General features: G+C 47.9%; 1 protein-coding gene across 1 annotated transcript in view; it reads left to right on the top strand.

Moving 5' to 3' along the window:
- DPT (dermatopontin) overlaps positions 1-15,224 on the top strand; it is a 30,084-nt gene extending 14,860 nt beyond the window's left edge. The window contains exons 3-4 of the mRNA XM_059412394.1: positions 12,711-12,818; positions 14,956-15,224. Coding sequence (XP_059268377.1) covers positions 12,711-12,818; positions 14,956-15,022 — 175 coding nt within the window. The 3' untranslated portion in view covers positions 15,023-15,224. The remainder of the gene's footprint in view (positions 1-12,710; positions 12,819-14,955) is intronic.
- Positions 15,225-15,583: the final 359 nt, after the last annotated feature.

Here is a 15,583-nt window from a genome sequence, read left to right as displayed (position 1 = left end):
ATGGTCTGTCTTGGTGGGACCCTGGCAGAGGCCGGATCTTGGACACACTCAGACGTGCTGTCGCAGAACAGGCCGCACCGGGCGGGAGACATGCGGGAGACACACGCTTACTTGTGTGTGAGGATTCCAGGGCTCGGGGCCATCACCTGCAAACCACAGACCCGTGTCACCGAAGAAGGCCCCCCCCCCCCAGAGCCTGCTGGTCCCGAGTCCCCGGTCCTCAAGCAGCTGTGGCCGTGGCCGGCCCTGCGCAGACTGTCCCCGTCAGCGTGGGTGGCCGGCTGCAGACCCTGGTCCTGGGAACCGATGGTTGCGAATCGAGCCCCGATTTCCTTTTCCATGCACGGTTCTTCTCCAGACCCGTGGCCTTTCATCAGATTCTCTCCAAGTCATGTTTTGATAGGAAGAAAAAACGTTACTCTCCGAATCCACAGAGTCCCAACTTGGCGTCCTGTGGCCTTACGGGTCACTTTCTCCAGGGCCCATCGTCCTGCCTTCCTGAAGCTCAGGTCTTACACCAGAGAACACGGTTCTTAATTCCTGGGTAGCTCTAGTCAGCGACGACAGAATCAGCTAACGAGAACAGCCTCCTCTCTCTACCCCAAAGCCTCAACCAAAGCTAATCTGTAACTCCTCATCTCAAGGTTCAGACTTTGTTTTTTACTTGTATATATTCTCTGGATTACTTTTTCTTTTTCTTCAATTAACATATAATGTATTCTTCGCCCCAGGGGTACGGATCTGTGAATCGACAGGCAACACACTTCACAGCACTCACCATAGCACTCACCGTCCCCAGGGTCCATCACCCCACGGCCCATCCCTGCCCCCCAAGCCCCAGCAACCCTCAGTTTGTTCTGTGAGATTAAGAGTCTCTTATGGTTTGTCTTCCTCGCTGGTTCCATCTTGTTTCATTTATTCCCTCCTTACCTCCCGCAACACTCTGCCTTATCTCTCCAATTCCTCATAGCAGGGAGATCACATGATAATTGTCTTTCTCTGATTGACTTATTTCGCTCAGCATAATCCCCTCTAGTTCCATCCACGTCGTTGGAAATGGCTATTGTGGACATTGCTGCTATAAACATTAGGGTGCATGTGCCCCTTCGGACCACTAAAATGTCTATCTTCAGGGAAAATACCCAGTAGTGTGATTGCTGGGTCATAGGGTAGCTCTGTTTTAAACTTTTTCAGGAACCTCCATGCTGTTTTCCAGAGTGGCTGCACCAGCTCACATTCCCACCAACAGTGTAGGAGGGTTCCCCTTTCTCCGCATCCTCGCCAGCATCTGTCATTTCCTGACTTGTTGATTTTAGCCATTCGGACTGGTGTGAGGTGATACCTCATTGTGGTTTTGATTTGTATTTCCCTGACGCCGAGTGATGTGGAGCACTTTTTCATGTGTCTGTTGGCCATCTGGATGTCTTCTTTACAGAAATGTCTGTTCATGTCCTCTGCCCATTTCTTGATTGGATTATGTGTTCTATAGGTGTTGAGTTTGATAAGTTCTTTATAGATTTTGGATACTAGCCCTTTATCTGATAAGTCATTTGTGAACATCTTCTCCCATTCTGTCAGTTGTCTTTTGGTTTTGTTAACTGTTTCCTTTGTTGTGCAAAAACTTTTGATCTTGATGAAGTCCCAATAGTTCATTTTTGCCCTTGCTTCCCTTGCCTTTGGTGATGTTTCTAGGAAGATGTTGCTGCAGCTGAGGTCGAAGAGGTTGCTGCCTGTGTTCTCCTCAAGGATTTTGATGGATTCCTGTCTCACATTGAGGTCCTTCATCCATTTTTAGACTATTTTCATGTGTGGTGTAAGGAAATGGTCTGTATATGACTGTCCAATTGTCCCAGCACCATTTGTTGAAGAGACTGTCTTTATTCCATTGGACATTCGTTCCTGCTTTGTCAAAGATTAATTGATCATAAAGTTGAGGGTCTATTCCTGGGCTCTCTATTCTGTTCCATTGATCTGTGTGTCTCATTTTGTGCCAGTGCCATACTGTCTTAATGAGACAGCTTTGTAATAGAGCTTGAAGTCTGGAATTGTGATGCCACCAACTTTGGCTTTCGTTTTCAACATCCCTCTGGCTATTCGAGGTCTTTCTGGTTCCATATAAATTTTAGGATTATTTGTTCCATTTCTTTGAAAAATATGGATGGGATTTTTGATAGGGGTTGCATTAAACGTGTAGATTGCTTTAGGTAGCATCAACATTTTCACAATATTTGCTCTTCCAATTCATGAGCATGGAATGTTTTTCCATTTCATTGTGTATTCCTCAATTTCTTCCATGAGTACTTTATAGTTTTCTGAGTACAGATTCTTTGCTTCTTTCGTTAGGTTTATTCCTAGGAGTCTTGTGGGTTTGGGTGTAATTGTAAATAGGATGGACTCCTTAATTTCTCTTTCTTCTGTCTTGCTCTTGGTGTATAGAAATGCAGCTGATTTCTCTGCATTGATTTTATATCCTGACACTTTACTAAATTCCTGTATGAGTTCTAGCAGTTTGGGAGTGGAATGTTTTGGGTTTTTCACATAAAATATCCTATCATCTTCAAAGAGTGATAGTTTCACTTCTTAGCCAATTCAGATGCCTTTTATTTCTTTTTGTTGTCTGATTGCTGGGGCTAGGACTTCTAGCACTATGTAGAATAGCAGTGGTAATAGTGGACATCCCTGCCATATTTCTGACCTTATGGGAAAAGCTCTCAGTTTTTTTCTATTGAGAATGATATTCACTGTGGTCTTTTCATAGATGGCTTTGATGATATTGAGTTATGTACTCTCCATGCCTACACTGTAAAGAGTTTTGATCAAGAATGGATGCTGTATTTGTCAAATGCTTTTTCAGCATCTATTAAGAGTATCATATGGTTCTTGTCCTTTTTTTAAATTAATGTATTGTATCACATTGATAGATTTGCAGATGTTGAACCAACCTTGCAACCCAGGAATAAATCCCACTTGGTCATGGTGAATCATCATTTTAATGTGCTATTGGATTCTCTTGACTAGTATTTTGGTGAGAATTTTCGCATCTGTGTTCATCACGGATATTGGTCTGTAATTCTCCTTTTTGATGGGGTCTTTGTCTGGTTTGGGGATCAAGGTAATGCTGGCCTCATAGAATGTGTTTAGAAGTTTTCCTTCCATCTCTATTTTTTTGGAATAGTTTCAGGAGAATATTTATTAAATGTTCTTTAAATGTTTCATAGAATTCCCCTGGGAAGCAGTCTGGCCCTCGGCTCTTGTTTGTTGGGAGATTTTTTTTTTTTTAAATAGGAACACATTTTAATATTAAGAGTCTGCTTTTACAACTACAGATTTCCCCAGGGAAAGACTTTTTTTAATTTTTTCAATTTATTTATTTTCAGAAAAACAGTATTCATTATTTTTTCACCACACCCAGTGCTCCATGCAATCGTGTTGGGAGATTTTTAATGACTGCTTCAATCTCCTTACTAGTTATGGGCACGTTCAGATTTTCTAGTTCTTCCTGGCTCAGTTTTGGTAGTTTATATGTCTCTAGGAATACCTCCATTTCTTCTAGATTATCAAATTTGCTGCCATATAGTTGCTTATAAATATGTTCTTATAATTGTATTTCTTTAGTGTTGGTTGTGATCTCTCCTCTTTCATTCTTGATTTTGTTAATTTGGGTCCTTTCTCTGTTCTTTTGGCTTCTATTTCATTGATTTTTGCTCTGGTCCTTATTATTTCTCTTCTCCTGCTGGGTTTAGGCTTTCTTTGCCTTTCTTTCTCCAGCTCCTTTAGGTATAGGGTTAGATTGTGTATTGAGACCTCTCTTGTTTCTTGAGAAAGGCTTGTATTGCTATATATTTTCCTCTCAGGACTGCCTTTGCTGTATCCAAAGGATTTTGAGCAGTTGTGTTTTCATTTTCATTTGTTTCCATGATTTTTTTCAATTCTCCTTTAATTTCCTGGTTGACCCATTCATTCTTCAGTAGGATGCTCTCTAGCCTCCATGTATCTGAATTTTTTCCAAATTTCCTCTTGTGATTGAGTTCTAGTTTCAAAGCATTGTGATCTGAAAATATACATGGAATGATCCCAATCTTTTGGTACCAGTTGAGACCTGATTTGTGACCCAGGATGTGATCTATTCTGGAGAATGTTCCATGTGCACTAGAGAAGAATGTGTATTCTGTTGCTTTGGGATGGAATGTTCTGAATATATCTGTGATGTTCATCTGGTCCAGTGTGTCATTTAAGGCTTTTATTTCCTTGTTGATCTTTTGCTTGGATGATCTGTCCATTTCAGTGAGGAGGATGTTAAAGTCCCCTAATAATATTGTATTATTATCAATATGTTTCTTTGATTTTGTTATGAATTGGTTTATATAGTTGGCTGATCCCATGTTAGGGGTATAGATATTTAAAATTGTTAGATCTTGTTGTTGGACAGGCCCTTTGAGTATAATATAGTGTCCTTCCTCATCTCTCATTATAGTCTTTGGCTTAACACTGAATTTGTCTGATATAAGGATTGCCACCCCACCTTTCTTTTGATGTCCATTAGCATGATACATTGTTTTCCACCCCCTCACTTTAAATCTGGAGGTGTCTTTGGGTCTAAGATGAGTTTCTTGAAAACAGCATATCGATGGTTTTATTTTTTTTTTATCCATTCTGATACCCTGTGTCTTTTGATTGGGGCATTTAGCCCATTTACATTCAGGGTAACTATTGAAAGATTTGAATTTAGTGCCGTTGTATTGCCTGTAAGGTGACTGTTACTGTATGTTGTCTCTGTTCCTTTCTGGTCTGTTATGTTTAGGCTCTCTCTTTGCTTAGAGGACCCCTTTCAATATTTCGTGTAAGGCTGGTTTGGTGTTCGCAAATTCTTTTTTTTTTTTGTCCTGGAAACTTTTTATCTCTCTTTCTATTTTCAGTGACAGCCTAGATGGGTATAGTACTCTTGGCTGCATATTTTTCTCATTTAGTGCTCTGAATATATCATGCCAGTCCTTTCTGGCCTGCCAGGTCTCTGTGGCTTGGTCTGTTGCCAGTATAATATTTCTACCCTTCTATGTTTCAAACGTCTTGTCCCAGGCTGCTTTCAGGATTTTCTCTTTGTCTCTGAGACTTGTAAGTTTTACTATTAGATGACGGGGTGGTGACCGACTTTTATTGATTTTAAGGGGAGTTCTCTGTGCCTCCTATTTTGATGCTTGTTCCCTTTGCCAAGTTAGGGAAATTCTCTGCTATGATCTTCCCCAATATACCTTCTGCCCCACTCTCTCTTTCATTTTCTTCTGCAATCACAATTATTCCAATATTTTTCTGTCTTAGGGTATCACTTATCTCTCGAATTCTCCTCTCACGATCTAGTAGTTGTTTCTCTTTTGCTCAGCTTCTTTATTCTCTGTCATTTGATCTTCGATATCACTAATTCTCTCTTTTGCTTCATTTATCCTAACAGTAAGAACCTCCTTCTTTGATTGTACCTCACTAATAACTATTTTGCTTTCAACTTGGTTACATTTTAGTTCTTTTATTTCTCCAGAAAGGGGTTTTATTTCTCCAGAAATAGATTCTCTAATATCTTCCACGCTTTTTTCGAGCCCAGCTAGTGCCTTATTGTCATCATTCTGAACTCTAGCTCTGACATATTACTAATGTTTGTATTGATTAGGTTGTTAGGCATTGATACTACCTCTTGTTCTTTTTTTTTTTTTTTTTTGTGGTGAGTTTTTCTGCCTTGTCATTTTATCCAGGTAAGAACAGAGGAATGAGAGAACAAAATACTGAAATGTAGCAATGACCCTAGAAATCTATACACTAACCAAATCAGAAGAGACCTGAAACCAGGGGAGAGATGGGGGGGGGGAATTATGTGTGTGTATATATGTATATATATGTGTGTGTGTGTATTAGACTGGCGAATAGAACACATCCACATACTTGCTTTGGGTTTCATTTTGGTTTTAGAAGAAACTACCTCCCAAATTTTTAAAAAAGAAAAATTTATGTATATACAAAAATAAGGGTAAACAATATGAAGGGATGGATTATGACTGTAAAGATGAAAATTTTAAAAGATTCTAAAAAATAAATTGATAAGAAAGTTGGTTGGTTAAAAAAAAAAAGAGAGAGAGAGAGAATGTGATCATGCTGCAGATTGGAACAAAGCCATGTGCTAGATTTAGGCTATATTTTGACCTATTAGAAGAAATTGTATTCCAAATTTTTAAAGAAAAAACCTATAGGTATACAAGAAAATAAGATTAAATATGATGAAGGGACAGAATATGACTATAATAATGAAAATTTTAAAAGATTTTCTTAAAAAGGTATTAAGATAAAATAATTAAAAATGTTAAAATAGGAAAGAGTTGAAAAGTTTAAAGAGTAAAATAAAAATATTTTAAAAATTTAACTTTGAGAGACTAAAGAATCACAGGAGAAAAGCCATGAATTCTATGTGCTACAATCGCCTTGCTCTGGAGTTCCTCAGTCTCCGTCAGTGACCTTGGTCTCGGCTGGACGTTCCCGCCGACCTGGGGGCGGGGCCTCTCGCGCGGACTCTCAGGCGTCTTTGCCGCAGGCGGAACCGCCCCGCCCTTGCCAGGGGCCGGGCTGAGCCACGTGCTCGGGTTCGCGCTCGGAGCTTTGGTTCCCTGAGCGCTTTCCGTACCGCGGTGGACGACGGGAAAGAAGATGGCGGCCCCCGTCTCCGCCGGAGGAGGCGAGAGCTCGGGCCGCTCCGCAGTGCGCCCTGGGGGAGACGCCGTCGGTCCCTCCGGTCCCCCCGTCTAGGCGGCGCTCCGAGCGCCCCGGCCGGTGACCGAGCGGTTCTGTCTCTGGCGCGGCCCGTGCGGCGCCTCCGGACCCCGCGGATCCTGCCGCGCGGCCTCGCCGCTCCCCTGCAAGAGGACGGAGGGTCCCCCGGCCCCGCCGCTGTGGGGTCCCCGCTGGGACCGCGGCGCACGGAGCGCCCGAGCGGAGAACGGACTCCCCCGTCGGTCTCCGCCCCCGGCCGCCCGGCCCCGGGAGCTCTGCCGCCCTCAGACACCCCCGTCCTCCGGCGACCCCGAGCGACCCGCGACCCCACGGTCCCCGCGAGGCCCGCACCCCGCGGCGCCGACTCTGCGGGTCCCGGTTTCGCGCTCGGGGCTCCCGCCTCGCCGGAGCCGGCCCTTCCCCGCGGCCGCGGACTCTCCCGCGTCCTGCCGTCCGGGACGTGCGGACTCTCTGCTCCCGGAGCCGCGGCTGCAGGTCGGGGGTCGAGGCCCGGCTCGCTGGCCTCCCGCCCCGGCTCGCTCCGTGCCCGGCTCCGGTCTGTCGTCCAGGCGGCGGCGTCTACACACCCCGCGCAGAGGGACAGGAGCGACCTCACGGCTCCCCGGCGTGTCTCTGCCGGGCCCACCCCCGCCCGGGGCTGCTCGGCCTGGGCTCCGGCTTCTCCGCGGGTCCCTCTGAGCGAGGCGGCGGCTGCGGTAGAGACGCGGACACCGCACGGCGCTCAGCGGGCCCGCGGCCGCCACCGGGCCCCGGGACAGCCGCGCCTCCGAGCGCGCTCACCGGCCGCCGCGCGAACGCGGGTAAGGACGGTCAGTGATGCCGCGCAGTAGCGGTCCTCGTGCTGACGGAGCCCCTCGCGTGTGCTCGCGCGTCGCCTCGCTTCTCGCGCAGACCCGGGAGCTTGTCCCGACTCTGCCAACCGCGTCTGCCTGCCTCCCCCCCAGACCCGCTGCACAGACCGAGCTCTCCGTCCCGGGCGGAAAGTGCGGCCCGCGGGAGAGGAGCAGGCCGTAGGCCTCTGGAAGAAAACGGAGAAGGGGAGGAGAGATGCTGGAGGTGGAGCTGCCCCGGGAGCTCAGGACAGGGGTGACCATGATGTAACGTGGCTGACGAAAGCCAGTAGGAATGGGAACATGTTGGCTGAGCAGCCCCGGGCACGGGTAGAGAGCCAGAAACCCGGTTCCAAGAGAGCCATTTGGAAAATATGTACAAGTTCTCCTCCTTGGAATTTCAGTCAGAGATCTCTCGAGGACTGTTCCCTGTATGGTGACACGTACTCAGGCCGTTTGAAATCCAAATCGGCAAAGTACTGCAAGGAGACAGACAGGAGCTTGGGAGGTCCTCTCTCCTCCCCGCCCAGGGTCTAGGGTCTCTCCACAGAGGAGGGCTAGGGGACCTGGTCATTCAGCCCCGCGGGCCCAGTTCCCCAGCAGCCTGGGGGCCAGCCAGGTGGCTGCTCCTTTGCAGGTGCTTTCCTTCACGCATAACTGCATTGGGGTCTTAATTTTCTCCTTTGTGCAAAAACAGTCCAAATAGGTTCTGATGCAATTCCTATTGGGGGTGCCAGGATGAGCAGATTAGTCCAACCGGAAACAGGCTAATTCCTGCGAGCGTCCCCGGAAGAGCGGTGCACGAGAGGATAGGTCGCGGACAGATTCTGCTTCCTTACAAACGTCCCACTGACTTGCCTGTCCGCGAGGGACATACTCCTTGTAGCTGGAAGCAGACTGTGGGGCAGCCTCAACACCTCCACTCTACAAGTGCTGAATCTCTCGTCCAGGCCGCCGTGAACGAGACCACTAAGGTTATGTGCTGCCAGCGGCCTCTGACCCCTTAAGGAGCCCAACAGATTGGTCATCGTCGTGAAAAAAGATGCTTTCATTGGGGGTTTTGTTTTGGTTTGGATTTTGGTGGTTTTCTTGTTGTGTTTTGTTCTTTGGTCCGGGGCGGAGTCCCATTCTGTTTTTTTTTTTTTTTTTTTTTAAATCAAGTGCTACTTATTTGGTGCCAACAAGAACAGGACATTAGTGTAATATACTTAAAATAAGGTGGTGTCTGGGACATGGAGAAAATACGAGCAAAACAGAATTAGAGATTGGGCTGACCAGAAGCTTCTTGAAATTGTTGTTTGAATGTGCGTTGCTCAAAGAATGGGTCAGAAAACAGCCTTGGTTAATACTCGTTTAGAGAAAAGCTGAAGCTTCCCCCCGCCCCCCTCTGGTTTGTTCATGTGGAAATGATGGGTGTTCTCGGAGTTCCTACAGCACGGAGGCTGCGGGGTGTGTCTCTCTGGTGCCCCACGACGCGGGGTAAGGTTGAGAATGTGATTCTCGCTCACTGTGATCCAGCTCACTCTGCCCGCAGATCAGACCCGTGCTGTGAAGTTTGACTTTAGGTCTAACCACTCCGTAATCAATAGTAGCAGTGGACTTTGATACACTTTTACACTGAGTCACTGTCTTCTGAGGAACAGATTTAAAACCCTTTCTTTCGACTATTAAAACTGGTCCTCAACCAAACCTCTGACAACATGTAAACTTGCCTCTTTGGCCAACTAAGTTGTATCTCCACTCCCGTTGTCAAAATGGGTGCGAGAGGGACACCTGGGTGGCTCAGCGGGTTAAAGCCTCTGCCTTCGGCTCAGGTCATGGTCTCAGGGTCCTGGGATCGAGCCCCGCATCGGGCTCTCTGCTCAGTGGGGAGCCTGCTTCCTCCTCCTCTCTCTCTCTCTCTGCCTACTTGTGATCTCTGTCTGTCAAATAAATAAGTAAAATCTTTAGAAATGGGTGTGAGAGCGTCTCTCCAGGACGCCTCTGTCCTACTCTCCCAGCACAGGAGCCGGGCGCTCTCCCTGGGGCGCTGCGATTCTGCCGGCAGCCTGCTCAGCAGCTCTGTCTTGATTCTAGTCAGATCTGTTGGTAACTTTAGTGCTCAGAGAACCTTAGATGAGAACATCTTCTCTTATAAATCGCCTCTGTTTGACCGGGTTATCTTCAGCTCCTAAGATTTATTTAACTTCCTTCTGTCTCATTCAAGCCCATCTGAGAAGCTGCACGAGTGGTTCTGTGTTATCACGTCCCACGGAGCTTGTCAGGTCTCACCTTTCTGCAGGTGACAGAAAAAGTGTTATGGGGTGAGAAGGTGTACCCAGTAGTCACTCATCTAGAAGTGATGGGGGGACCACACACACACACACACGAGTTCTTCGTAAAGGGGTACGTGAGGACCCCACAGAAGAGCTTCCGTATGTACCCGTTCCAGTGCGCTGAGTAAAGGGTCCTTCCCTTCATCTGACCAAGCTGAGGGCTTGTCCGATTGTTGTCGTTGGTCTAGGAAGGTGTGACCGTGTTCAGCAGGAAGTGTGCTCTGCAAAAGCGTGACCTGGAGTGACCTGGTACTCACACGGAAGCTGGAACCACGCGCAGCTCTGCCCCCCAGCCCCCCCTTCAGGAAGCCTGATGCCAGCACTTAGGAAACCCTGATCTTCTGCTTCCTCGTAGCCTCGTTAAACCTCCTGACAAGGCCCTTTGTCTCTATCTCAGTGTCTAGCTCTGACAGTTCAAATTCCGTTTCTTCTCGGAGGAGCCAATACTGGGGCTTTCATTTACTAAGACATTTGGCGTGTGCCTGATATCATCAAGAACTAACTGAACGGAGACGCAAATATCTGATCCTAAAACTCAGGGTCCTGGATCATATGGAAACAGTGGTTCCCTCTGTGGATGGTCCTGGGGAGGTTTGCTTTCTACTAACGATTTGGGCCATTTCCCTCTCTGTTTTTGGGTTTCATAAAGCAGGCATAATTTCCATCAATGTCCAGATTCCTTCCCTGGCCCCCTTCACCCAGGGTTCTGTAAGATGGTATAAACTTACCTCACAGTTTTGTAACAAAACCACCACCACCACCACCACCACAAATCAAGTAAAACAAAACCTGGGCTGGGACCTACATGGAAACGTACCGATCACCACGTACCAGACCTTCTCCAGGGCACTCTAGAAATCTGCTGGATGGCAGGACCCCCAGAGAGGCCTCCAGACAAACTGTTAATGGGGGGTGGGGGCTGTATCTGATCACTACCAAAGGTAAATTATTGAATAAATTGTTCCCTTTTAAAGCTTAAAACTTCATTTTTTTACATGCAAGCCTCTCTCTTCCACTTTATTCCAAGTTTGTTGAACTCACCAAGTAATCGGACATCAAATCAGCAAACACTTAAAGAATAATTATCTAGACTGATTATTTCCAAATAATTTTGACAGTTGGACCTAGCATAGTGCAGGACTGCCGTATGGAACTTCTGCCTTCGAACAGAGAAAAATGGCAGCTAGCTTTTACATACTGAATCCCAGGAGTGCTTCAAAGTTCTGGAAAATATTTTGTATTCTCTGAAGTAAGGAAAACACCTCCCACTCCATTTCTTTTAATCCTAATCTGCATGATTCACGTTTACAACCAATGCCTCTTTTTTGGATAAACTTTAGTCTCACACGTGTGAGAATCCTCAGGGATCACGAGTCAACAGGATCCAAGTCCATTTATGAGTCATTTCACACTTTTATTAGAAAGAGGAAGTCCTTGTTCTGGGTCTCTTTAGAAGCACAAAGTGGATTTCGGAATTAGCAGAGCCTTATTTCCCTTCATGAACACAGTAAGTGAAAACACATGGAACCCACTCTGGGCTGGGCTTGGCATCCTCCGAAGCATCACTACGTCTTGAGAAAAAAGTCCCAGAACAAGCACAGCTGTGTCATGTGGAGGAGCAGCCATAGGCCTGGAGAAGGGGCTTCCAGGGCACCGGCTAACTCCAGGCTACCGTGAGCGGACCGTCGAGCTTGCTGCATCCAAACGCTGAGATCCTAAGTGACCTCCCACGTTATAAATCAGTCTTTTTAGGATTTCAGGATAATCCTCGCAATATGGAGTAGAGTGGGGCATCTCTCTATCGTCAACATGTGCGACAACAACATGCAATGACCTCGTGAACCGAAATGAGCAACTGACACGCGGTAACTGGCTTGGAGATACAGGTGAAGACTGTGGCAGACCCGTGTCACTGGGAAAGGACTGTTTTGGTCCCAAAGATCCCCTTATGAGAATCAGGAGATTCTAGATTTATTCCAGAAAGACCACAGCAGACCTACTTACAGGCCTGGGATTGGCTTAATCTGGGAGAGGAAAGAAGGGACAGGAGAAGCGGGAAGAAGACACAAACCGCTGGTAGGATTCCACTTCCGCCATGTGCGCGTCACGCACATCTGCACTAGTCCCACTGACCAACCTGTAAGGCTCTTCTGTTCTTCTACTGACCAGGAAACGAAGATTAAGGGACTCTCCCAAGGGTATTTATTCGTTCAGCAAATACTACGTAGCAGGAACTATTTCAGGAGCTATTTTGTTGCCACAAAACAATGGTGAACAAAGAAAAGGCAGATTCTGTGGGGATTAAATATTACTTTGATATTTTCATACACTTTAATCATGACTCAAAGTAAAAAAATACATAATAAATGACCACAGCATGCATTATAAATGCACATACACAGTACATTTGAAACGAAGGTTTTACACACGTACATGAGAACTTACCTGATATGTCTCTACTTTTTCTTTTTCAAAGCTCATTTGGTAGTGACCAATGAGACTGATTTCATGATCCACTAACAATCACAGCCCACAGTTGGGAAGCCTGATTCCAGCAGACTTGAACGGCGTGGACTAATATCGATAGTAATATTTCCTCAAGGCCTGGGCACTCACCTCCGTCGTTTTCAGCGTGTAGTTTAGCGACGAGAAGAAAGGAGAAGCCGGAGGAAGCCAGCGGTTTGGCGGAGACCGTCGAGCTCCGGCTTGGGCTTCCCGTGAAGCGCCAATGCCGTCTCTTCTTGGTAATAATGTGTTTTATCCTTTTCCTCTAAACCTTTTCATTCTTCCCGCGTAGGCTGACCACGGAATACCCCGGCCACTACGGGGAGGAAATGGACATGATTTCCTACAATTACGACTATTACATGCGAGGCGCAACCACCACGTTCTCGGCAGTGGAAAGGTGAGCCTTCCCAGGGCAAAGACCGCGTCGGCAGGGGTCTCCGGGATTTTCCCTACTTCATTTCTACGTGGTCTAGAATAAGCGGAGAGTCGCCTGGGGGTTGGAAGGCCCTGGGCGGGGCGCTGTTCTCCCAGACCCACTTCCCGGAGAAGCTCAGCCGTGGGGAGGAGGGCACGCCTCAGCGAGGTCCCTAGTGGTCTAAGCTCTGCCCGTCGCTCAATCTCAAAGAGCACATTTCTGACCCAGTGTCGGGAGGAGAGGGCAAAGCTGGTCGAAGGAGGATCCACTGTCTAACTGGACCCCGTGGCCGCCGACCCCCACCTGGGGTTGCGGGAAGGGGGGGGAGGGACCCCCATACTCGGAAAGGAAAAGATTTACATAACCTGAAGGCGGGCAGAATTCCTCCATCCCGCCCAGTCCTACCCCAGCCACTCCAACAGAAAACAGTAAGACCACGCGACGTCTTCTCCCAGCTAGTGTAGACGGCGCCCGCAGAGTCAGGGGCTTCCCGTCAGGAGAGCCCGTGAGCGCGGCACGGGAATCCCTGAAAAGCCACCACAAACCTTTTGCAAACGGCAAAACTTACCTTCGCTCATTAAATAATGGACTTAGATGAATGTGAGCGTGACTCACCTCTCAGGGATATTTATGTTTGTCAATGAAATGACATCGCACTAACCAAAGTTAGCATGGCCCAGAATTTAAACAACCAAAACAATAGAAAAAACAACATTAAATAGCTCTGAAAAGGCACCCGACATGGTGCAGGCTCCACAAAGACCTGTATGTTTACCCCCAAGGGGCCCCTCATTTCTCACACATTAGTCCCTTTTATTGTACATCCGTTTCTAAGTAGCTTACTTAGCTGTTTTCTAGAAGCAGAACCCTAGAAACTGAACAGGGAAGAGCAGACATAAAATGGAACTCATCAGCCGTGAGAACAGCGAAGTGACCGAGCCCTCGCAGAATGTATTTAAGAAAAGGAAAGACTTAAGAACTCGAAACCGGGGGAGCCTGGTGACAGTGAGCAGGTGTGTCACCCCCAAGGGCAGATTAGGGACAGTGCCGGGGGCATCCAGCATTCCTAACGATGTCTCCAAGTCAGTAAGAGTTAGTCCTGCATTGGCTGGTTAAGAAGGTGAGAAGGAACATAATAAAGGAAATACCATCCAAAATTATGACTCTCTTTCTCTCTATATAATGTATAAAATAAAATTATGACTATATGTAAAATAAAATTATGACTATATACAGTCATAATTTGGGGTGGTATTTTCTTTATTATATACATACGCATATGCCTATCAAAATATCCAGTTCCCATTCGCTTGAAATTTTTCAGTTACGGGGAGTAACCCAGAACCTTGGAAAACTGAGATGCCATGTCACGTATTTGTTGAAAATGAGCAGGCCTGTGCGGTTGTACTGCTGTCAGTAACAGCTGGTGGCTTAACGATCCACAGCACGTGTCCCTTCAGCTCTGCTGAAAGATGCTAAGGCCACCGGCTTGGAGAAATGGCACCAGCGCAGGACCTACTGGGAGGGAGTTTTGCGCATCCAGTGGGTTCCTCCTGGCACCCCGTCGCTCATCCTGAGCGCTACTGACAGAGAAGTTCTCTGCTGCAGAGACGACCCTGTCATTCCAGATGTTTAGTGGCAGGCTTGGCCCCAGTTGCTGGCTGGCAGTAGCAACCTCCCCTCCCCCATAGTTGTGACAACGAAAACTGTCCTGGGGAGCCAAAGCGCCCCTGCTTGAGAGCCACCAAAGAGTGAGTGTGACTGGGTCCCTCGGTCCTCTTAGGACCACATCTAAAACTTGCTCGGCAGCGATCAGTCTCTTACAGGAGACAAGGCTGAATAAATGCTTGTATTTCAAGCTGTTAACCTGTGTGTCCTCGAGGTACCCGTGGACAGAGCGGCGCAGCTGACCCCAAGGGACGGTCACCAGGTGCCCTGGGCCGTAAGGTGTTGAGGTTATGCCCCTCACCGAGGAGTGCCTGATGGTTTTCGAGAGGCTTCCTAGAGAACCAAGTGAGATCAGGCGCCCCTTAAGTTCCCAAACCCTCCGAAGGTCATTCAGCACTTAACGGGCAGCAGGGACCTTTCTCACTGGCCTTGGCTTTCTCTGTCCCCACAGGGACCGCCAGTGGAAGTTCATAATGTGCCGCATGACGGACTACGACTGCGAGTTTGCCAGCGTGTAGGTCCGCCGCTCGCCGAGTGCGGAGACACCAGGGAGCCGGGAGAGCCGCGTCCGCCCGCCCCGCCCGCCCCGCCCGCCTTCCCCACTGCCGGACCCTGGTGCGTCTTCTGCTCTGTTCTTCCCCCAACCTGGCTGGCGGCCACCGCGCCAGCTTCCCGGGCCTTCCTAACAAGCATCACGCTTACAATAAAATCCACAATCAAAGCGCGTTCTCACTTTCAACCTGTTCTGTAGGGACCGAGATGTGTGACTGACCATGGCTTCCTTGCACGTCGCGTAGACATGCGCGTCTCACAGCCAGAAAATGGCCGGGTTCCGGGAGCCCCGGCCGGAGCCTCGCTACTGCTTTTGCCGCCAAATGAGCTGCAGGCAGGCCTGGGGCCGAGCAGTATCTGTAGGAGGTTCAGGCTAGTGGAGTGAGCGGCAGAAATTGGAGAAGGCGGCAGTGGGCGTTCTTTGCAGGCCCGTGTGTTTGAATGGAACCCGGGGGTCCTCACCAAGCCTTGAGGGGACCCGTGCCCACTGCCCCCCACCACATCAGCCTCGTCTAGAAGTCCCCAGT

This window comes from Mustela nigripes, chromosome 10 (assembly GCF_022355385.1).
Source record: "Mustela nigripes isolate SB6536 chromosome 10, MUSNIG.SB6536, whole genome shotgun sequence".
NCBI classification, from domain to species: domain Eukaryota; kingdom Metazoa; phylum Chordata; class Mammalia; order Carnivora; family Mustelidae; genus Mustela; species Mustela nigripes.
The sequence above is the reverse complement of the archived record's forward strand: the minus strand, read 5'-3'. Positions and strand labels throughout refer to the sequence as shown.